The sequence below is a fragment of the Neopelma chrysocephalum genome, unplaced genomic scaffold (genome assembly GCF_003984885.1).
Source record: "Neopelma chrysocephalum unplaced genomic scaffold, ASM398488v2 Primary Assembly neopelma1_64, whole genome shotgun sequence".
In the NCBI taxonomy this organism is placed as follows: Eukaryota; Metazoa; Chordata; class Aves; order Passeriformes; family Pipridae; genus Neopelma; species Neopelma chrysocephalum.
The window spans coordinates 691,192-716,343 of record NW_020897721.1 but is presented as its reverse complement, the minus strand read 5'-3'; the positions used below and the strand labels follow the sequence as shown (position 1 = coordinate 716,343).

Below are 25,152 nucleotides of genomic sequence, written 5' to 3'. Positions count from 1 at the left end.
AAGAAAACTGCATCTAGAGGAAGATAACAAAGAGAAATTAAGTAACAGGTAAAAGAGTAAGATTGTAACCAAAACTATTTGAAGACACTGTCTTAGATCTTTAGAGTACACATATATCTGACTTAAAAAGACTACAGAAGGCCCACAAGAAGTAGCTGGGTCATGTGAGCCAGCACATTAAAGGATGCAATGGAAAGACAGACATAAATTAGGAAAACAGAAAAGCAAATTAGAAAATCCGTGCAAATTTAACTTTTAGAAGACACAAATCCAGAACCAAACAACTGATAGACCTCAAGTAAGAATAACTAAAGGTGTAAAAGATCATTAAAAAAATCAGAAACAGGAAACTTGTCAGAAGGTAATTGGACTAATGTATTTTCAGGGTGTAAAAGACTCCTTTTATTAAAAATAGGCAATTGCAGGAAAACTAATCCGGTTGTCTGCAGCAGTGTTTACTACACTGGAAACATTTTTTCTTGAGAGAAAAAAAAAGACTATTACTCAGAGACTGAGAGCTGGAAGCAGCAAGCAACATTTTCATAGTGAGAAAGGATTCCAGCAATGTCCCCAAGGATCTGCGTGGAAGCCCCTGTTATTCAAGGTACTCATACACCACTGTCTGGAAAAAGAGATCAGTAGAGACCTGATGATATTAATGGATGATACAAACTCATGCAAGATGAGTGGATCAAAGGTGAATAGTGATGAACTGTGGAACAGTGTCACAACATGGAGCTGGGGAAACAGTAAATGAAACTCACTGCTAGTGAATACAACATAACGATCCTGTTAACCAGTAGTTTTATGAGCATAGGAACGAATGAAGCCTCCTTCTATAACCAGCAGTTGAATGACATTTTAATTGAATTATATTAAGGCTGCAGTGCGACTTCAGTCTTTATTACACATAAAAGAATCCACAGAGAAAAGCCCTGACTAAGGAGCAAATTCTCTGGTATCTAATGAGACATTAAAACTCGTTGAAACTTATTTTCCTGCAGGTAGGGTACTCAGGCTGCTCTCACAAGTCTGGAGTGACTCATAAGTTAGATCTACAGTGAGACTTGCCTTCACCCAACCAATCAAGGGACCTTCATCTGGCTTCCTATTCCTTGAATTCTGGGCTGCTGACGTTCACAAAACTTACAGAAATTTCAGACAGCAAAATCTTTACAGCATTTAATTTGCTTGAAATAAAAAAATAGATGTAAAATACAAAGGTAGTAACAAGGTACTAAAAAATATTTCAAGGACCATGACCAATTTCATCCCACATGAATCAGCGAAGCTGTTGGGGGAGTAGCCCAGCCTTCCTCTCCTTCTTATCTTCATTCACTCACCTAGGGCCACGTCAGCCCAAAGACTGCCCCAGGGAAAAAAATTGGTAATTTTTTAACCAGTTTGTCTGGTCCCAGTGCAAGATGGGGGCAGAGGTGGCTCTGCTGTCAGCAGCATAGATCTGTATCAGATTGAGTATAAAGTTGTCTGGATCCTGACACATTTAATGCTAAATTTGGTATTCCTCCACCTCTGTTATCTATGGGGAAATGGTTTCAGGTAGACAACAATGGGTCACACTGTGTACAGTGCATAGTAGTTTCTGCTTTCTTTCATGACCTGTCCAGAACAAAAAGTATAATTAAGGCTACTGCAGTTGCCTTGTCTTTTATACAAGTAGAATAATAAAATTCAACTTGGCTGCAGAATCAACATTCAGTCTCTCCCCCCTCAGGTCTTTTGTCCAAAAAACCCAATGAGTGCAATGAACATCCACTGGAAAGGGCTGGATAGCTCATCTCAGGCAAGCACCCAGCTGCCAGTCTGAAGACTGATGCCCCTGCTTGCACCTTCCCTTTCAATAAGCATAAAGAATTCTGTATTTTGGCAGTCAGACAGCTCTGACAGTGGACAGCACACACATTAAAAGCAGCTGTACTGTGGTGGTGTTGAAGCAGCCTTCTGAAATGTCCAACACAGGGTCTTGTTTCTCCTCAGGCCCACAAGACTCACAATATTGGAAAAACTGAAGTGTGAAGTAAAATTCTGTGAAAACTCCTCCTCAGGCGGGGGCCACCATCACTGTTTCCAAATAAAGATGTACCCTCTGCTTTGTCAGATGTTGGAAGGTTTTGATGCTTACCTGGATTCATGGTCTGAGTGCTGAGAGCCCTCAGGGGTGGGACACACCCAGGACAGAAGAGCTGGAAGCCTTTGCTCCAGGGAGGAATGGCACACACAAGACATCCCCATCTTTAGCACTTCCTACTGACTGCTCCAAGCAGGATCTGGTTCTGCCTGGTAGTGACACTCCCATGTAGGGAGACCTACTTATGCGATTTGTCCTTGCTGTGGACCCCATTTTAAGGCACCAAAATCTTCCTATGTATCGTTTAGGAGCCTGGACAATTAAGTGCTTCAGTCCTCGGTCATCATGATTTGATTTTACCCCACATTCAGAAGAGTGAAATCATATAACTTTTTAGCAGAAATACAACTGCAATTGAAAATTTATTTTAAGTTTCTAGTGTCACCCAGTAGGTACAGTTTATGAAAGCCAAAGTCCTTTTCTGCTACATTAAAAAGAACAGGCAAAATCCCTAAGAGAGCTCTATCGGAAACTCCCTCAGCACTCCCAGTAAACTGAAGAGTGCATATGCAGAGGGCACAGAGACAACAATTGTGCTCTGTGTGCTCTCTAATAATGATTTCAAACATCACTGTCAACAGGCAGAAAGTTTCTCCCAAAGCCAGAGCATGACCCACCTTCACCCCAACACTGAAGGCCAGTAAGGAAAGCTGACACATTGCACAGGATTCCTTCCATTAACAGTAATTCTTTAAGACTTAAAACTAATGCATTAATCATGTTAATGGTAATCCATTAATGTGAGGAACCTGCAGATAAAAAGGCAGAATCAGGGATATGCTCTGTAGCAACAATGTTAGAGTTTTAGGGTAATACTGAATTATGAAATTAGACTGACTAGAGGATTATCTGTGCCAGCAGAGCGTGTGAAGTGAATACCATGGTTTAGGAGAGCAGAAATGATGGTACAGAATATTAATATTTCTACACAGGGATTGGTTTGCTTTGAGGAAAAGGTGACTCGAGATGGCTGCTTCTTGAAATCAGGCCCAAAGTATTTAAGGACCAAAATCATAAACTTTTTATTTAAAGAGCGATACACTTGTTTACTTTGTGGCAGAATGATCCCTGTATACTGATCTCAATATCTTTATATCAGAGGGCAGTAATGCCACCACTTTGAACACTTTCAGGTAATTATCACTAGAACATTTTGATAATGACAGTGTATTTTGCAATATGAACAAAATGAGGGAAAAATAAAAGAGTTTAGAAAAAAAAAATAGGCCAACCAACCCTGGGAGTACTGACTTCAACAAGTTCAACAAATATTCAAGCCACATTTAATAACTTTATAAAACTAGTATCAAAGTAAAGAATATATAGTCAAAATACAGAAATAAAGTTGAGTGAGAGAAAACAGCCTGATGAGATCAAACAGAAGTTAAACAGAACAGATTAATATAAACAAGTTAGCTGAAAGGTCGCTTTGCTTCGTGTAGCAGTATTTCAGCAATTCATCTCCTCAATAGCCAGCTTAGAAGGGAAAAAAAAAAGATATGCATCACTTTAAAATCCTGCTGTATGTGTTACTGTGATTGTTTGTAGAAACAGCATCACCCCAATTTGCAACCCATGTTAATTTCTTATTTAATAAACGCAGTGGATTTTTTTTTTCAAGAAAACAAAAGTTCAGAATGAAGAGTCTGCATACAGCTTTCCATCACACATACATTTATCGTTCTATTGGCTATGAATTCTTTTATTTGTGAACTGCAAATTATTAGGATTTGCTTACACTTCCAAACCTTTTGTTTGTCATAGATACTTCACTTCTAAAAGTGTCTGGTGTAGCACTCATTAATTACAGAATTATAAAAGGTAGAATAAGGCTTTCCCCGCTCAGAAATTTGCATTTTTGGTAAAGGTAACAATATATCAGCGTCACTAACACCCTAATAATAGGCATACATTTAATTTTATATCACCATCCTTCCAAAGAAAAGAAAAACTAAAAGACGTGTGCAACTGGTTTTTGCTTAGTACAAAATTTTCAAATCAGAACTCATTTAGCTACGATACACACAATGAATGACATACAAACATAGGTGGAAAACAACGTGCCAGGCTTTAAAAGAAAAAGAAATTTCATTAGCAGATGATGAATCAGTATTGTGCACTATCCTGTAAGCCCAGAGATTAAACTAAAAAAGAAGGAGAAAAAAAACAAAAAGAAAAAAATAACTAAACCAGTTTTGATGCAGGTTTGGCATCAACTGCACGTTATGGTCTTAGACTCAGAATGCTCATTCTATGGTTGAGAATTTAAGGTACCAGATTTTTCCACATCAGATAGCAGGTAGCTGGTGCATACATTTCAGACAAGAGAACTAGGATTTCTTTAATTTGAGAAGGGATCAATAATGTATTGTTAAAATGTCCAAAGTGTGCAACAATAAGGCAGATTTCTTATTACACCACCCCTTAAAATACCCATTGTTTGATGAACCAAACAAGGTGCTTTAAACCAGCAGAGTAATAGGAGACAAGCAAGTGCCAGAATGAAGGAAAACTGCTAAAATGGGAACTGCCCTTTCTTTCACAATGAGAAATAAAGAACTTTTGTATCTGGTATTTGAAAGGTTTATAACAGCTGATATTCAATATCAGCTGATTCCTGAAGTGTTGGCAAGATACCAGGTTTCTGGTACTGGCCATTTCTTATGTTATTTAAATATTCACATCATGCAATAAGCAGTTCCACACTGCAATGTAATGGAAAATACTTCCTAAACTGAATTGGAACCGAGACCCAAAGCAGAACCAGTAAATAAATATCTTGCATATATGTCAAACTATATTCTCCAAACAAAACCTTACATCTTATCAAAGAAGTCAGAAAGTACTAACAAAAATTATATGCTTTCTACTATAATACTGTTAAATTTTCATGGCTGAGAATGTCCCATTAATTTTTTTTCTGCCTTTTTAAATTAGTTGACAAAGTAGAAATTCAAACACAGAAATAAAATGCATATATATGAGAGCACTGGCTCAGTGAGATATCAAATATACAGCATTCTAGTGTCAAAAGTACAGGCAGAAATGTCCAAGAATTCTTGGTGAAAAAGGGGCATTTGAGGAGTAAAAATTCTACTTAACAATCACTCACATTTTAACAGTGCATTAATTATAACAAAAGCTGGATGATAAGTGAGCAACAGAATCATAATGTTCAGTGTTCATAGCAGAACTTTATCCTCTGCTCATTTAAATGAGGTTGGAAACATATACTCATGTATGTGAACTTTAAGTAGCTATGTTTTTTCAATTTTTCAGGATTCTTGCAAGAGGCAAACTTGTGACATGGAATTGAGCTGGATGATAGTACAAGGTGGTGTTGATAGGAGTCTTCCTCTCGACGCTGTGCCTCTGGCTTATCAAAGGATGATTAGTCCTACAATCTTGTTTGATCTATTCTTTTGCCTCTAGGAAAAGGGTTTCTTGAGGATACAGTTTTACCTCCAGTAATGATTTATTTGGATCCAGCTGGGTCACCTGTAAAGATATGAACACAAAGATACGTGTAAATAAACTTCTTTGAATTGTTTATCTTTGCAGCACAGATTTTCACTGGGAAGGTTTTTGAGTCCCTCCATCAGTGCTAACTGAAGTTTTGAGTATGATTTTCCAGGATGCAGATTAAGAAATATATATGGTATTTTCTGTTGTTATTATTAGTAATAGTATTATTTTGCAATAACAATAAACAGAATCCCTGACGTTAATTCCAAGAAGATCTGGTTCTCTACCATAAATGCATGAATCTGTTTTTGTCAAAGTAAAGAACTTTTCCAGGGATTACTAGAACACATGAGTTAAGATGAAAAATGCAACTGTAGCCCTAGATAAGTATCCTAAAATTTCAATCAAACTGATGGTGCAACCAGTAGAGCCAATCCAACACGATCCCATCACTGAAAGGGGAAACTTATTCTCCCTTTATTTTCCTACTCCCTTTCTTGCTCCAAGTCACGTGGTGAACTTTGACGCTTATGAGTCACCTTGAGGACTCCAGGCTGCGAGAAAACTGTTAACTTTTAGTTGTTTGGTTATTTTTCTGTCACGCCAGTGAGTCTAACTGGTGAACACACAAGTCCAGCCAGCACTAAATCCACCGTGAGGTGAGCAGCAAAAGCACCAAGCAACAAGCAGAAGGAAAGCAGAGCTCTCATCTTTTCACTGGGAGTGAGATGCTAAATCAGGTCACTGCATGGTGAGGCTGCATCTCAACCCAGCTACTGATGTGATACTTACTATGCATGTGTGTGAATACAGGTATATATCTATATATAAGCATTATAAGTACTGTGTGTCTGTACATCATTTATACAGCCTCTTAGGTGTGCATATTTGTATTAAAGGATTGTTTCCCAGAATCCTGACTCCTCGTCAGATTTGTAAAGGTATTTAGGCAATCACTAGTGTAGGTGGGCATACAGGAGAATTCCACTCAGAGTTAGATGCCATGCCATTTGGAAAATAATGATACAGGCACTATCTGCACCATTAGTGCCACAATTCTTCAGCATTTGGATCCTAGCACCAAACCCTCAAAGCTGCTCAACATCTTGACTATCCCATAAGTGACTTTCACTTAAGGCACATAAGTAATTCTCAGTTCAGAGTCATCAAGAAACTTCTGTGTTCAGGATTCTATTTATAAGCCAGACTGCTGCCTATAGGATATCTTTCTATGGAAATAAAATTTAATTTTAAATATTACATAATTACGTATATACTTATACAGACAAATTAATGACAAGGTGTCCTTCACACATTCAAATTTACATACCAATGCTGTGACACCCTTCAGAAGACTACTGCAAAGCTTCATGTAGAAAGATGAACATTATTTCTTTTAATCTTACCATTTTCTGATATTTCCCTTCCATCTTTAAATTTTCTGTGGTAATTCTGTTTTAGTTTATTCTGCTGTCTGAGCACACACCAGTTATGCTTCTGAATAATAGATTATTAGTCTATAAGTATAAATGCAAATGCATGCCAATAAACTTTTTTCCACAGTTAAATTTGTTTCATCTACAACCACAGCATGCCACTGCTTTCTAAAAATATTTTTTGAAAATGTTAGGGGTCAAACAAACCGAATACTAAGAATTAATAAGAAATGTTAATGTAATTTTTCTTAAAAGCATAACTTACTAATCCTGTTATCAATTAACAAAACTAGCATTGCTTCTCTTTCTCTTCCCCCAACTAAATCAAGCAAACTTAAAATTTATTTGCATTTCTATTGTCTTATTGAATAATTAGAGAAAATTTATTATTTAAACAAACATTCAAAGCTTATCACTTCCTAAGTCCACTGAAATAAGTGTAATTTCACCTGACTGTAGCAGAATTTTAAAAAAAAATGACAGAATTAAAAAAGCCAAACCAAACCCAAAAAACAAACAGATGCATTATTTTCATTCCCAAAGCAGGAACGCATTTTCTTAAACTTCATGTACCAGGGTGAGCTATTGCGAAATGTCTAGAGAGAAAAATAATTTATAAAAACCAGACTCAATTTTAGATTCCTATTATCTACAGTCTAATTATGCATTCCTGCACAGATGCTGCTTAAATTATTGAAAGGTTATTATCTTCGAAAGCAAACCCGTTACGTAAAAAACAGCCAAAGTAGTGCATTTAAGTTTGTGATTACAGGAGTATGCTAATTAAGTATCTTGTTGCATTTTTTAATGTTTTGGTATTCTGCTACAGTCCTTTATTGCACATAAGCACAGAGAGAGAGGTAAAGAGGGGTCTGTGCAATTCACAGCATTGGGCACCTGAGAGAAGCAATTTTCCTTCTTTTCAGTTCAAGCCTGTACTAAATCAGACCTCCCCATTTTCAAATCCTGCAACCGTTTGAGGTTTTCCCTTTTTTTTTGTAGTTTGTTTTTTGTTTTGCTTTTTGTTGTTGTTGTTTTGTTTTTTGGTGGTTTTGTTGTTGTTTTGGTTTTTTTCCTTCCAAAAAAACACCAGGAAGGACATAACAAGTCTCTTCTACATTTGGAAAAAATAAAACAAAATCTGGAAAGCAAGCCCAGGCACTGAACACAATCTTCCAGACTGTAACCACGTGGAAATCTGTTATTCACTTGAGTGTAATTCAAGATATATGTCATAGTTTAAGGTTTGCAAACTTCAAGTGCCTTAAATAATAACAATGCATGATGCCCCTTCCTCGACATCTCCACACTTAGAAGGTTTGCTAGAAGCCTTGTGGAGTACCTGCAGCACAAGGACTGTGCAGCTTTTACCCATAATTTCAGTGTGCTGCTTAATTCACTGAGGGACAGCAGAGTTTGCAAATGTTTACACCATTACCCAATTAACTAACAATATGGCTCCTACATCTGTCAACAAACAAAGCTGTTGTTGCTTTGTTTTAGCTCCTTGGCATTTTCTGTTCATATGGGTCGCCATTGTACTTAATTATCACACCACAACCCTTCTGCAGCTTCTACTTTGTTATTTGTGGCTTGTAAATATGTTGTTTACTATGAAGAATAGAAGCCTTATTAGCGAACACACCTCCTAACAAAAGAAATGGTTTCTCCTGTAAATATATGAAATATAAGACCTAAGATGCATTTTAACTTACAGTATTTTAAAACAGAATTAGAAACCAAAGAATGACCCTATAACAGAGATCAAAGGACCCTGAAAGAGCTGTAGCCTACAAAGGTGTTCTGCTGACTTTTGTGCACTTGAACTTATGTGTATTATTTCATACTGCAAAGTACAAAATACCATCAAATTTATATCTGTGTACCTTGTTTAATTAACAACAGGATAAATTCTAGAGCCCACTTCAGTGCTGGCACCCCTCTGCTCTGGTGCCATTGCACGATGCTCTTTCCAAAACAGCCCTGCACATTATCTAAGTTACACTGTCCGAAACCCCTACACCTCTATTATTTAAAGATTTCTTCTACGTTGTTAGCAACTATGCAGGAAATCATTTAAGCATGTGTTTATAAACTGAATCTGATTTGATCCTATCAAACTCAAAGAGATTCAACTATGTGGTGAAATCAACACGTTCTTGATTAAGGTTGCAAAATTCACCAAGTTAAGCATTCAGCATTTTTTAAAGGCCTCAACAGATGCTAAAAGCACAGTATTTATCTGTATCTCCAAGTCCTACAATAACTGACTTTCTACCAGTCGTATGCACACATAGCTGGTGACACCAGCTGATGAGCTGAATGTATTTTTTAAATATCTTTTGTGGGTTTGCTAAGGCAAGTACTTTATATTGTAATGAAATGTAAACTAAGATCCCTTAAAAAGAGACTGTAAGCCTTTCCAAGCTTATTTAATGTGTAGGGTGCAGAGGAGGGACACAATATTCAGAAGCTAAGAGAGTATAACACACGTGACAGCAAAATTACTGATAATCAAGCTCCCAAAATTCTGCAGAATAACATGCAGGAGCACTCAGGGCTGTCCCAAGGCCAACGCAGATACTGCCCCAGGAGATTTTCTCTTTGGGCAAATGACTTTCTGCGCAAACTTTAACACTCCCCTCCCTTCAGAGAAAACTCCTTCTAGCAACGTGACCAGAGGTGCTAACAGGGCCTTATTTCTGTCAGCATTAGACCTTGCCACTGAGCTGTGAAAGGTTTCATTTTCACTAAAATAGGTTTAAGTTGGTAAAACAGCACTTTTCTTCCAACTGTGGATACAGTTTTACAGGCCCTTATAAGGGCTTTGGTGTACTGGAGCTATGGCTTTGAGCTTCGTTATACAGCCAGTGTCGGTTTGGTGCATAGGGAAGTTATTATTTAAATAAGTATTTGTTTCAATGAATTCTGTGGTAATTATTTCAACCAAGCACTAGCTAGTTGAAGTACTTCTGTGGCACTTTGAAGTTCAAATGATTTATGACTGCACAAACATGGAAGGTAGTGTATATATATATATATATATATATATATATACTTCTGTAAGAATGTAGTAGCTACTTACACTTTATTCTGAATAAATTCATTGGCTTTTAAAATAAACCAATAATAAAAATGCATACTAATTTAAACAACATTTTAATATATTTTTATAGCCAAGTCTTTTTCCTTCTAGAATAATTTCTGTATTATTTCTGTCTTCACCTTTGCTGAGCAGTCTGTTCTATTACACATTCACATCCTGAGCAGCTGTACTTTCACCATTTCAAAGGTGTGGTTCCTTACCCTCCCTAACTCTGTAGGGAAAAGATAAATACAAAAAAAATGGCTTAATGCCCAGGAAGGTAATTTAAAAATAAAGAATCGAATACACAATTATTATGACACTTACACAAGCAGTAAATATCACACCCTTCACCTTTCTCTCCACCCTAGGACAAGGATCTGATTCCCGAGTAGCACAGCCTCTATACCACTTACACACGCATGAATACATTTAATGAATCTAACGGACAAAGAGTTCTTTTACTCTCTTTCCTAATCCTCCTAAAGTATAAATGCAATAGAAATTACTTAAAGGCACACCTGGTAAAGTACCAGATCTGTTTAAAAAACTATATTTTCAGAGTGACACACAAACAAATACAGTGAATCCTTTCTACCTATTGAAATATCTCTGGGTTACACAGATAATACGCTCAACTTGAGCAACACACAAAAGTAGGGTTACTTTATAGAAATATATGCAATTAGATCAGGCTTAGTTGAATAAACTTGCAGATAATTTACATCTGAATTGAAGAAAGCCGTCACAAACAAGGAAAAATATGTCATAGTAAAAGACTTGTAGTCTCGTTCCAAACACAAAGCTTTAATCCAGATACGTCACACTCTTACTGTCTCACTTCTTTGAAGAGATTTTCTCAAAACATATTTTAGATTAAGCATGTTTAAAAATACATTCACTTAGCAAAGTAATAGCTGTTGATAAACCAGAAAATTGTGATGCTGTATCCTCTACTTTGAGCTTCCTACTCTTCCTTTGGAAAGCTGTGCAGTGCTCTGAGATACACAAGATGCCACCAACCTTTACAAAGGGTAAATTTTCACTGCCTTAACATAATTCATATAAAAAAAAGAATTTGATGTATAGATTTTAACAAGTGAAGGCTTATTAACCTCTCTTGCATTACCTGACTTTTTTCAACAGTAAATTAAGACAGTAACTATGTTCTCTTCTGTTTTCTAAAACACTAAACATAATGACAGGGCAGTGTAAATAACAAGGATAAGCCCAAACCCACTGTTACTATATTTGTATAGTAGCAGCGGAACTATCTGGTGATTTTTAAAAGTCCAACATTATGAATTCAGGATTCTGCATGAAAATTCAGGTTTTTAATTGGGAAAAAAACCATAATATTTGTAAACCAAGGCTTAAAATCCCCACCAACACTAATTGTTCCTGTGTCAAAACTAAATCAAGTCCCAATGTTAATGATGTTCTAAAAAAATACCATTTTTTTACCCAAATCCTGTGGCTTTTTAACCCTGGGTAATAAAATAAATATATAACTGCAGTTTATTTACCTTTCAATAAAAGATCTTAGGAAGTGCTGTGTACAGTAGCTCCACCTGGGTAGCTCTGAGGTAGTTCTGTGCTTCCTTTTAGCCCAAGATCAGAAATTTTGTTTAGTGATCAGTACTCCCCCAAAATATGGCCAAAATACATCCAGTTACTAACAGCATTAAATACTTGTTTTATGTTTATTGCCAAGAACTAATCTCACTGAAAAAATCACTACCAAAAGACTGCATCTCCCTGTAGCCTTTCAAACAGCTCATTTTCAATGACAAAATAACCAACACGCTTTTGGATTTTGGCAGAAGTGAAAACACGGAAGTGTTTCAATTAATTAAAGTCTCTTTGCATAATGTGACTTTTGTTAATGTGGTATTGATGACATTAAAGCATGACACAAGTTGCCTTGAGACCAAGAACACGGAGTCAGTCAGAGGAGTCAGCTGCAGGTACTGACCAGGAGAACGCTGGTCTCCATAGTGCCAACAACTCCAAGACTGGAGGACTTCAGACTCTGAGGGAAGAGGAAGGTGCTGTAAAAGATCTCCTCAGATTTTCTGCTTTCCTCCCTTCATTCTTTCTGGTTTGACATCTTTGATCTGTTTAGGAATTCTTTGAGTGGTTTCTTGGAAAAAGAGAAGCCAACAGAATACCCTGGACTGGGTCTTTTCCTGACAAAGGACCTGCAGGCAGAAGAGCTCCATCATGCTCCTTCATGCTATTTACCTTCATTTTTCTTGCTGAGCAGAGAAAAGGTTTAAGTACTGGCATTTACAGAGGAGAGCATTTGTATCTTAAGCATCCTTTCTGCTGTGCCAGGGAGCAAACCAGTTCTTTATTACTTGTGGGCACTGCTGCCCGTGTGCTGATAGTGAACTAACAATTATCCAAGTATTTAATTATTTTAAAACATACTAGCTACAGGAAAAAAGATCACATCCCCAGAAATATTATAGCTTTCACTGTGAAGACTGATGAAGAGCTGAAAGGAAGCAAACAGTCTCATTCTCTGGAAGTCTCAAAATATATAAATACATTTAGTTCTCCAAATGAACTGTAAGAACTTTGCTTTGCATACATCCCAAAGGGGAATGGATGGGAACACAGGAGAATGACCCAGGATTGGATTCATGTGCACTTAATTATAATCACATGAAAAAACAATCCAAAAGGATTTTTATCACAAGTTCAAAGCATTAAGATGTTAAGATACCACAATCATATCTACAGTATAACATAGTGATTGGTAGATAGGTAAATGGAATAAAGAGAGTGCCTAGGACTGCTTTGGTGATTTAGTCTGATGCATTACTTATGCAATTACCAAAACAGCAGGAGATCATTAAATTTTCTGGTAACCAGACACAGCATTCTTAGTATCATACTATTACAAAGGCTCTTTATAGGTATTTTATCATTACATTTTCTTCCTACAAGGGTCAAAAAAAGTCCACAAAATTGACATTAAGCATGAATTCTGGGGAAAAAGTACAAAATAGCTTAGGCCCAGTTGATGCTGCATAATGTCATATGCAAGAGCAAAGCTCTGCAGCTTAACTAAGCCATCTTCCTGTGAACAATATCGCGCCTCCCCTGAAATAAATGTTTTGTAAAATGGGGCAGTGCTGAATAAAAGAACACTTTGGGTGCGAGGGATGTGCACTGAAGGGATGTTGGGTGGAATATATTAATCACATGGTTGGCATTAGTCACTGGGTAACTAATGAGGATGATTCAAGGGAGAGTTCGTGGACCGCATTCAGTGCTGTGGTGAATGCCTGCTTACTCCAGTGAGCATTGAGTAAAACAGTTCCTCTGAAATGCACACCTATTTCCTGGAATTGGTTAAACATTCCCTGTATTCAAATAGAGCTGCTGTAAGAGAACTGAAACTATACTGATCTACAGAACGCAATTCTATTCCTTTTTTAGAATAAACTTACATCTATGAGATGAGATGAGATCTCCTTTTAGTGACCTGACAGATGAAGGGCTTTAATCTTTCTCTCTGGATAGCACGGTTACTTATGTAAAGACAGTGGGTCTGAAAAGACACATCAAGTCTGTCTTTCGTGGAAGAAAACATTGTGAAAAATCTTTCTGTAATACTTACAGAATTTCTGACTACCTATATGGAAATTATATTTCCACAAAAGTAAACATGGCATTTCAAGAAGCAAAATATACTCAATATTCCCTAAAGTGCTGCCATTGATTCAATAGGGCAAGAATATCACTACTCCGTTTTTGTAGGTGCTGAAAAAAGACTGTGATACTATTTTTTGTGAGCAACAAACTTGTTAAAAGCAAGAAAACCTGGGATTTACAAACGCTTCAGCATTCCGGCTGCAATGATATGTCAATCCATTCCTCTTGCACTCAAGGTTAATCAGTCCAATCGTTCTACTGTTACAAGTCATCAGGAAGAACAGTCAGAAATCATGCTTCAAAAAGAGGCATGGGAATATGCCAGTCTGGTATGGCCAATTTGCTTAGGCAACTTCTCAGTGTCTTAACTAAACTAAACTTCACTGCTTGAATAAATAAAATAACAACATATCTTGAAAAGAGAGGAAAGACAAGGGCAGGTAGTATTGACTTAAGGATAGTTGTGAATGACGAGGAGGGACAACTACCTTTGTAGGTGGCTGTGGCCTTGTGTAAACTAGATCAGAGTAAACACATGACATCATCAGATCTATATTGACCTGAAAAATTTTAATTATGCGAATTAAAAGAGATCTCTACTACTTTATGTAGTAGGAAAGATGAATATCAGTAATTTAAACGACTGGAAAAACTGCACGAATCACATGTAACTCTCAAAATGCTTTGAACATATCAGAAAAACATTTCATTCATCTGAAATCCTCCTCGCACATAAGACAGATATTCAAGCTACTTCCTTGATTTACATGAAATTACTAAAAGTGCTATTTGGTATAAACATGACACTATATGAATCCTTCCTCACAATAACATCTTTCTTCCACTTTTCTATCAAGATGATGGTTAGGGGGAAGAATGTTAAGAGTCAAAGATGGTCCTGGACATATAACTCTTTCATGAACTATTTAGAGACTTTAAACATGACCTAATGAGTTTAAAAGAAGGTTATTTGAAGGAAGTAGTTTGCACTGGGTGAAATGCAGAATAATCCTTACAAAGAACAGCTGCCAGAACTGATACACAAAATTATCAAAGTACCTGGCATAGCAATATAGGGATCATCCTCTAACATTACCTCACACAACTACCTACCTCTGAGAACATCAGAGGACAATTCCCTGCTCAGAGGGCTCTGTGTGCCAAGTGCTGACAAACTTCTATCCTGTGACATGATTTTCACCACTGTGAGCATCAAAGAGGAATTTCTCCTGCCAGAGCACAGGAACAAATAATCCCATTTGAGTTTGGAGGAATACCTTACTCTATACTCCCATATAATATTAAGAATTTTCTGGCCCTAAATTTACTGAAACCCTGATCATACCTAAATTAAATTGACGTGCAATTTGAGTCAAATTTATTTTCTGCCCTTTCAAGGGAGACAGATTTTTTGTTTCTGTTTATTTAAACTGCTGTTGAAATTGGTTAATTAAAAGGATTTAAAAAATCTTAATACTCTAAACAGAGCAAACTGGTTCTGAATTATTAAGCAACATTTTAGATGCATTTAAATAACCTTAAGTGACTTAACTGCCACCTGATCCTAAGCTGTGGCTCAGAAAAATAAAATGTGAAATACTGTAGAAGTCTTGGCTTACCCAGGCTTCCAGATACAGTAAATAAAGAGCTTAAGTCTCTAATACCATGTCTGCAGAAGGCATACTTTCAAATACATAACTAATGCTCCACCTTAAGGAGAAACGAGCAGAAGAAATTATAATTCATAAGAAATTAATAAATTCAGACATTCAAAAATAGCTTTTAAAAGGACAAAGCACTCCAGGACCTTCCTTTCTGAGTATTACCATAAAATATTCAATATTAATCCTAGTAGGGTAGCTGAAGCCAGTTTGGGTAAATTTCTGCACTTTCCTCTTACAGTTTCAGGTAGACCCGGTACACTTCAGCTTCTTGTCCAAGTGAAATGCCCACTCCATAAGCTTTTAAGGGTTTTAGGAAGACTTCTGCAGATCACCACTGCAGTAAGTGAGAACTGATCATTTGGAAGTCTCGAGGACACTGGGAGAAGGTGGATCTTGCAGCTGGCAGATCAAGAGGACTACCAAAAATAGTTTGAGAGGCCTTTAAGGAGAAAGGGACTTAGAAGAAATACTGAACTAGAAGGCTGACTGAGCACACTAATATGCTTGGGGTAAGCTCTTTTTGTTATAGTTAAATGGACTTCTGGAAGAAAGGGAGCTATAATTCTGGAATCAGCACACATATTTAACAGAGCACACATCTGCTTCCATAAAGCCTCTGCAGGTGTATTTAAGAATAATGCAGAGAACATACAATACAGCTCTTCACTCTGAAAGATGTGCTTGTCAAGTGTTTCCTGAGTTAGAGGTACAAGTTACCTGCTGACCCAGGTTCACTCATGGCACACTCTGCTGGTAAAACATGTAGTGCTGCCATGGTTGAGGTACTGAGAGAGAAGGTGGTTAATATCTAATTTCAGTGCCAGCAGAAAGAACAACACAATCAAAGACCCAATAACAAGTCACTGCATGTGCTTAACTGCTTTGGAATGTCACTGCTGCTTTAAAATCTACAAGTAGTGTCTGGAAAAGGTTAATCTGTGTATTTACTCATGTGTAGAAGTTTGTATTTACAGTAGGGTTATGATACCAACTTTAAGTTAGCTAAGGATATCTGTGTAAGCAACTGGAACATAGGACTAAGAACTAATGAATTTTTATTTACCAAAGAAGTAAAAATGCTTCAACAAGACTGTATCAGGACTGATGGCTTTGAAAAGCAGGTAAAAATGTCCTAACAAGTTTATTACAAGAAAATGTTGATTTGGTTGAAGATAATATCCTTGTTCTGATAAGATGGAAACACTTTTGGGGGTGTGTATGTTATTGTAAAATAGATTAGGAGAGGAAAAAAAACAAATCCTAACTTCAGAAGACATGTTTTCATCTTATGGCAGCAAAACTCCAGTAAAGTAATTCTGGTACTTGCAAACGTATTTTTAAAAAAACATTATGTAGAGTTTAAATAAAAACAGACATTTTAAATGCTATTGTTTTCTGGAGCACAAGCATCCCAAGTACTTTGTTCTTGTTGCACAGATTCCAACTGATGGTTTTGATACATATCATATACTAGAAGGGTCTTGACAACTTACAGTGTATTTTTAAGAAAATATATACCATGAAGCCTAAGGCAATGAATATACACTTTTACTGTACTTCCAAGGCATTTATCAATTACTTATTTTTATTATTCTGTCCACAGAGTTGTACACTTCCAACTTTCCAGACCTGGGGAATATGACAGATGTCATTTATAGTTCTCAGTGGTTAGCAAACCCCTGGGGAATATTTTTTGTCTGTTGTAGCTCCAGTGGTCACAACGGCAACCGGATTCATACGTGGCCGCTGAGTCAATCAGCATGAATCATTTATGTGACTCTTCATACAAGGCATTATTAGGTTGGAATCATAGAAAAATGATGGAAGGGTCTTTGCTTTCCATGCAACAGACCAACAGCTCCGTACCCTGCCATTAAATTCTCCTTTCTTCGCCTCAGCGTTTTCTCCCTGCCAGTTTCACGAAGCTACTGACAACACCAGCCTGTTCTAATTTAGTGGTATTTTTTCTTTTCTACTCCTTTTTCAATTGGTTCTTATGTGATTCATCTGATTTTTGAGTTTGTTACAGACCACTAGAATGAATAATGATAATGATGTGACTAAGTACAGAAACAGTCAGTGTAAGGAGAAAAACAAATGTAAAAAGTTAGAGTAATATACCTGTGAGGTTTTTATATTCGATATGTACTACAATAGAAATAAGTCACAGGTAGGGAGAAATGACTGGGAGAATATTTAAACCCATTGTTTAGACTGTAAAACAGTGTTTTTCTTCTGTCAAATAAATTGAATGAAGAGTAATCTTGAAAACATAGATGACTTCTAGTCTTTGGTTCCACTGGAAATAATACTACATGCTTAAGGAGTAAAGTTAATTAGTGATTAATGAGATTCCTTAAATGCTACTTTTCAGTCCAACTGATTAGGATTCTCAATATAGGACAAGGTGGAAGAAGAGCTGCAAGCACTGCAGTTCTGTTCAGAGTTATGCCCAAAACTGGTCAGAAATCACATCCACTCTCAAGGTTGTATGCTTGCTAAGGACGTTGGTTTCTTCCCCTTTGGAGCACTTAGAAACAAGATGATAAAGCAAGAGGTATCTTTTACAAACTACTGCAAACATGTTAATCAGTGCCTTATTCCTACTGAACTTCCTCCAGGTGATGAGAAACAAAATGGAAAAGCAACCCAAGTTACTGAACTCCTTGGGTGAAAAATGGCTTAACCAGTCACCTGGAGATGCCTCCAGCAAACAAAACCCCAGCTGGTCTAGAGCTGCCTCCACTCATTTGCAGTGCTGAGGAATTTTGGCCAAAAAGCTGCTGAACTTCAGCCATCTCTTCTGCAGTACCTGTTCCCTTCAGCTTTTATGCAGGGCCCCAGGTAACTGCTGCACAGTTGGAACTACTGACTTTTATCTTTGCTGTAACAATGGCTAAAAAAGACATGAAAGCTGATTTTTAATAGAGCAGAAAACAGAGGTATATTTTCAAAGAAACTTGGCAGCCAGAACAAAAATATCTGTTGATTTATCAACAGAATTTAATTGGCTTTTGTAAGCAGTGAGCAGTATTGATTCTGAAAATCAGGCACAGCAGGTACATCATTAGAATTTCAAGTTAGGAGATATAAATGATTATCTATTGGCATTATGTAGCAGGTGGATGAAAAATTTATTAGAATGTACTGATTAGTTCATAACTGGATACTATCTGACACTGAGTCTTGTTCATAACATAAAGTCACACCAAAATGGCAAAACCAGAAAGATCAGAAGTACCAGCCCATAGACCTAAACAGTGTGATTGATGGAGCTTCCTTCAAACAGGATGAGTGATGCTGCCTCAGCATATTCAAGGAGTTTTCATTGAATATGGTCCCCAACTTGTTTCAGAAATGGAGGACTTTTTACAATGTCACTGGAGGCAGGTTTTGCAACACAACTGTGTATGTAACATCTGATAGCACTGGTTGGTCAGCACCTGGCTTGCTCACAGCTTGGCAGCCCTCTCACATACTCAGGCATGTCTTTTACCTTCTGTGCTATAACACACTGGTCATCTAACATACCGGACTAAGAAGCAGTGGTATTTATTCCTGAAAGGTATATTTACTCACATCTCTCCTCGGAAAGGTGCCCAGCAGCTTGTACTCCTCCCAAGGATATCCCTTGGAAGCTACGAAATCAAAGACAACCTGCAGCTTGCTGCTGGCCAGGAAACGTCGCTCAAAGAATTCTCCGCTGGGCGTCCGAATACGCAGTTTGCTGACAGACTCTGTGCTCTCCTCCTTTGGTTCAGGAGGCAAAGACTGCTCAAGAGACAGCCTGATAGCCTGAGGAAGGAAAAATAACCATTTAGGTTGCAATGCCAGCAACAGAAGAAAAGGACAGGAAGCTTTTCCTTTTAATTCTTCTGGAACTTCAAGACATTGTCACAGTGCTCCAGAGCCATAGCTGTGCTTTTTATCTCAATGACAAAATAATTTTTATTCATTCCTTAATAACAGCCCACCAGACAACTAATTAAAATAAATCCTTCTTTATAACACATATTATTAGGTCTACAGTTAATGCACGATGGGATACGTAATTTAATCATTCGGCAGAAAGCCCTGGGAAAAAACTGAATGAGAAAATAATTGTCAAGTGGCCAATTGCTTCCTTAAAGGGTATAAATTAAAAGGCAGTAAAAGTATTTCTTTAAATGCACTTGCCAAATTGCCTTCCTTTTGCAGAGAGTAATTGACCATTTGCAGTAGACCGGACCCTTAATGGCAGTTCAGAGTGAAAAGAAATATACGCAAGAAATTTACTATAAATAAACTAAAACACTGTTAAAAGACACAATTAAAAATACTGTGAAAATACATCAGATACACAGAGTACATACAGAAGTAGGAATGCTCAAAGAAAACTGGGAGAAGAGAAATGGGACCTTAAAGATTTAAAGTAAGTTATTGTTATTGAGATGGTTCCAAGTACAGGCATGTACATTTTCTGCAATAATTTGCATAAAATCAGCCTCAAAATTGCAATAACATTACATGTCCGAAAATGTGTATGATATTGCATGTACTGCTGATGTCAAGATTTTAAGGGCAGGACCAACATCTGTGCTCTCTGTCCTCTGCCTCTGGGAGCTGCTACAGCACTAAAGCTTTGATCAGATTTCTTTTTTTAAAAAAGAAATGCCTAATATTAGACTGTTGAACAAGGTGGGCTTGATTTTCAAAGGTATTGAGTGTTGTCAGTATTCATGGGCAGGCATTGGCATCTATTAAAAATCTGATCCTACTTAGAAGCAGCTGTTACAGTATCACCTCTCTTAAGGTAGCACTTAATGAGAAGGCAAAGGAATGGAAAGAGCAGCACAATCACACTGCCTCCCCCAAAATGGCCCTAAAAGACAATTTTTCAAACTAAAAAGGCAGTCAGGCAGGGATTTCTCCAGATTTTCAAGAAACTTTCAAGATACACAGTTGCTATTAGTGCCTTTGAAAACCTCCCCAAGGTCATTTAGTAACAGAAACTGATGGAGGGTGATTATATTGCAGAGAAAGGACTGGGGAGAAGCAAGATTACAACAGCTTTTAAATAGTCTACTTCTTACACACGCACCTCTGAGCAAATTATATCTCAGTATAAATATTTATACATAGAACTTGAGTTCATTTTTGCTCATCTACTATGAGATTATATTTTAAATAGATTCTATTTTAATTTTCTCTCTCTCCATTCTCAACTACCTGCTTACTATCTTGCTGTTTTGACATTTCCCCACACAGTATAACAACAGATGCTACATTATTTACTGAACCCAATCAATTATATTATAGAAAAATAAACAACAGTAGCTCATTAGAGCTCTTTTCTTTGTGCAAAGAGTGCGTCGCTCCCCAAAGTAACCAGTCTCCAAGGCTTCAACATAAAATTGCAATTTACAATGGATATTCTGTACCAGCAAACCAAGTTAGAAAACAATGATGTGATGGATCACATTAAAAACTCTTGGACCTGAACAAGCAATTTCAGTTTGTTGATAAAAAGATGTTCAGTATGTGAAGAGCTCAACAGTCAGATTTTAAAATACGAACTGAACATAAAGCCACTTCTGTAAGCAAACACTGTTGCAGAACAATTCAGTACAAGTAATCTGTATACTTGAAAATGGGGAGTGTTAGTAAACATTATTGTTAAAATCCCTTTTGTTCTACTAAGCAAACAGATCCTATTATTTTCATTACTGCACTCTGCATTAAAACAGGGAAGCCCAGGTATATTTTGATAACATGGACCAGTCTTGCAGCCTTTGCATAAGAAAACCATTTCCAAAAGGCCAAGGTATCAGAAAAGGTTCAGGAGCAGATAAAATAAAGCACAAGTAATTGTTGTTTCTATGCATGCAAAATTACTTAGAAAAGAAAAACAAACTTTTTACTTGAGCCTGAGTGTGAGCTGATTGCTCAACAGCCTGTTACTGCTACAGTACTGATTTCTGTTTGATTGCTATTAACCTCACAGAATTGCTGTCTTAAAATTATTCTTGACACAATTCTCACAGTCCAGCTTTGTACACTGCTCCTTCAGTTGTGCCTTAGCTTCCACCTTGGCTTATGCTAACAACAGGTGCTAAGTAAGTCACCAGGTACTGCAGGATAAGAAAGAAGTGGACTGCATCTTTCCCAACCACTGAATACTGTTCGGATTGAATTCAGTATTTACACCACAGTACTGTCTGAAAGGCTCTTGAATGCTTAAATGGTTCAGGGTTTTTAATGCAATTATCTTGGTCAAAAATACATATGGAAATGCATTGATCATACAGTTTGTTCATTGGGTTTATGTCAGGGAATAATAAATGTGTTCCTAGCCAACTTTTTTGCAGTTGTATAATTCAATTCTTTCATACATCAGCAAAGTACACAAGACTGAAATGTCAAGTATACATTTAAGTCACATTTAGGGAGGGATAAGCAAGGCTGTGATTCATCACGATTCTATGAGGTCCACGAACTTTAACTAAGTGGAGAATTAAATGAGAACATAATTCCAAATTTCAAATGTCCATAATCTATAAGAGTCAAAGAAGTTATATTAAACCCACCAAAATAATTGGAACTCTGATATTTTATATAAATGAATAAATATTAAAAGAATATTTATAATTTATTTATATTTGATATAATATTGTAAACATACTCAGGAAATACATATTCAACAGGGATGCTGATATAGCTTTGTATTCATTAGCAACTTTCTCAGAGAATCTTCTATGCCTAGAATTCAAAAGACAACCCCCAATCAACTGCGATTTCAGTCAAGTCATTTATATATTAATATCACTTCTGTTTTGAAAAATTTATTTCAGGGTTTCAAAGTCATTTTCAAGTATCAAGTGTATTTCACAGCAGTTCTGTAAGAACTTGTAAGTCAGGAACTTCACAGAACAGCTGAAAATATTTTAAAGACTAGTCCATTTTACGTGGTAGGACTTCAGAAGAAGAAACATGGCTGTACTCCAACCTTTTCAGCACATTTTGTAGTTGCCAGGACGTGGAAAAGAGGAAATCACTAATATAAGTAAATTCGTGTACATGATGCTTTCTGTAAACACCTACATAGACACACGGCTAGGACAGGAGCTAACCTAGACCCTGAAAGAGGCTGCAGGAGCCATCTCTGACAGGCACTGGGACCCTCAGAACCCAAAAAACGAAGAGAATCTACAAAATAACAGTTTGAGGAACAGTACTCTGCACAGCACAGAGTTTCTATTTTCTTATAGAGGCCAGGAGACATAAAGTCTTTGTTTAAACATAATTTTCATTCTAAGGAAGATTTCGCAAAAGACAATTTAGAAATTTTTAGAAGTACTGTAAATTCAACTTTCTAGATTTTGGATTTTATTTTCTTTTTAAGTGTTTTGTCTCCCAAATTAAATTTGGCAACTTGTTTGATCAATATTGCAGGTAGACTTTGTGCTACTTCCTGGAAGAAATGAAAGGGCTCCACAGTATTATGTTTTTAAAAGGAGTGGCTGTAGAAAAAGGTTAGAGGTTCCCAAAGATTCCACCATTTATGGAGCTCATTTCATGGATCTCTTGTGAGCAGGCCTATCTTACACCTGGCTGAAATTGAGATCCAGATGACAGAACAGAAAAGCTACTGAACAGTGGATGAAAATGATTTAGCTCACTATGTTTCACATACATATGGTAAGAAATCAATAAGAAAAAAAAAAATCACACAAAAAGTACACTTTGAATTAAAGTTGCAATGTGTGTTGAATGACATTTGCAATGTTCATAAGCTTTATGAATTCAAGTTTGTGAGAAAAGGTAAAACATCCCACCTCACGTTCTTCCTCCTGTTCTTTTCGGATTTGTTCCAAGCGAAACTGCTCTGCCATTTCTCTCTCTTGTGCTTCCCTCTAACAAACACAAATGGCAATCACACATAAACACGTGGTAAATATAAATGAAAGACATTTCTCAACGTTTCTGTAGAAATTAATATAAGAAATAAGGTATTTATTACATGATCTTCTCCTACCATTCCTTTCCCAACTTCTGCTATTAAGTGGGCAAGAACTGCTTCAGCTAAAAGATGCAGTCAAGTTTAGTCCCAGTCACCTTATCTGGTGCCTCTGCACCAGAGAGCATTCCCAAACTGGGGAGGGGTTCCCATCCCCATCCCATCACTCATGTGGTCACTTCCACTCACACACACCTTGGCTCTGTCAGCCTCCAGTGAGATGCGGTACGCTTCATCCTGCTCTCTTTTCACATTTTCTCTGGCTTCACGTTCATCCTAAACAGAAAAGGAAACAAAAAAAATCAGCAATCAGCAGACCAGTATGATATATAACTTTATGCTCACAAGCACCCTTTAATCCCAGCGATTTCAAAATCACCCATCTAACTACTGCTAGGAGAAGTAAGTTCAGAGATGCCTCAAGGGAGACCTTGGCTTAAAAAATTGCACCTTACCTGAAGCTACAATTCAATTGGTGTGTCCAAGCCCTGGCCTGAGGGCTGGATCTGGCACCCAGGCTCTCCACCCTGCTGTCCTTACAAGGGCTGTGGCAAGTGCAGAGCCCAGGAGTGGAGCAGCCTCCTGGGGAGGGGGTCACTGGAGGAGTGTGTGTGTGGGCTGATGTTGGGAGGATTTCACTCCTGCAGCCAACAGCTTGGATGGTCTCGTAACAGGAAAGAAGGTGAGGCTGTGGTTTATAAGGTGAGACTGGATTTTGATTTGCTATCCACTCAGACTAACAGTGGGTAATGGCTTCTCCTGCCAGAGAAAGCCCTGCTCCCAGGTCCTTCCTTGGTCAAAAAGCCCTCAGTAGGATCCATCCAGGGTCACGACTATTAAACATCACCCAGAGGCCTCAATTCAGAGTTTTGAATATTATACAGAGATGGAAAAGTAGCAAATCCTGCTCTGAAGTGTCTCAAATGGACAGATGCAGGCAAGCAAGGAACAGGAGGTTGGTGTGTCAGCAAATCTAGCAAAGTATCTTATCAACAATCACAGCACAAAGGAAAAATGGTTTACGAAAAACACAGGAACGACAAAAAGAGGCACCATTCACACAATGGAGGATCAAGAAGTGGATATGCCCAAAAGCTGGAATAACTGCACTGGGGTGATGTCAAATAAAGCAAAGTATACAATCAATAGCTTCATACTCTGCCTTTGGAGCAGAGACAGCGGCTGCTCCCCCGAGCATCCCTTACACGCTCCTATCAGGCTCCTCTTACATCTCATAATCCCCCCAGAGCCCTGCAGAGGCTGTACTGGTCCCTACAAAAATCAATAGGATTTAGCTGTGAGACTGCTGGTGGGCTCAGCATGGTCCCCAGTAACACAGTAGTTGCACTGGGACAATTTGTCCCCTGTGTTCCACGGAAATGAAAGTCTACTACCCACTGCTTCCTGAAGAACTATGTTAATTTTCCCATTCAGCTGCAACATTTATTCCACATAAAAGAATAATTTTTGCAAAGCGATCAATTTTTTTCCCCAAAATGTCACTATTTGGCAAAAAATCAGTTCTAAAGGGGAGAAGCTCAGGCTAACTGTAATTATGTAAACATAATAACTGTAAACATGCCAAAGATACTCCTCAAACAAAACTTGAGCATATTAGTGGTTAAATCACTAAAAGTAGCATGCAACCACAAGAGGAAAGGAAAAGTTGAAGGGAAAGCCATACAACCTCC

The 25,152-nt window shown here is 37.4% G+C and overlaps 1 protein-coding gene across 1 annotated transcript in view; it reads right to left on the bottom strand.

Moving 5' to 3' along the window:
* Positions 1-3,393: 3,393 nt before the first annotated feature.
* Positions 3,394-25,152, bottom strand: part of FAF1 (Fas associated factor 1) — a 157,059-nt gene continuing 135,300 nt past the window's right edge. The window contains exons 16-19 of the mRNA XM_027683114.1: positions 23,657-23,737; positions 23,280-23,357; positions 19,045-19,260; positions 3,394-5,647 (exon numbers count right to left, since the gene is read on the bottom strand). Of these exons, the coding sequence (XP_027538915.1) occupies positions 5,564-5,647; positions 19,045-19,260; positions 23,280-23,357; positions 23,657-23,737 (459 nt within the window). The 3' untranslated portion in view covers positions 3,394-5,563. The remainder of the gene's footprint in view (positions 5,648-19,044; positions 19,261-23,279; positions 23,358-23,656; positions 23,738-25,152) is intronic.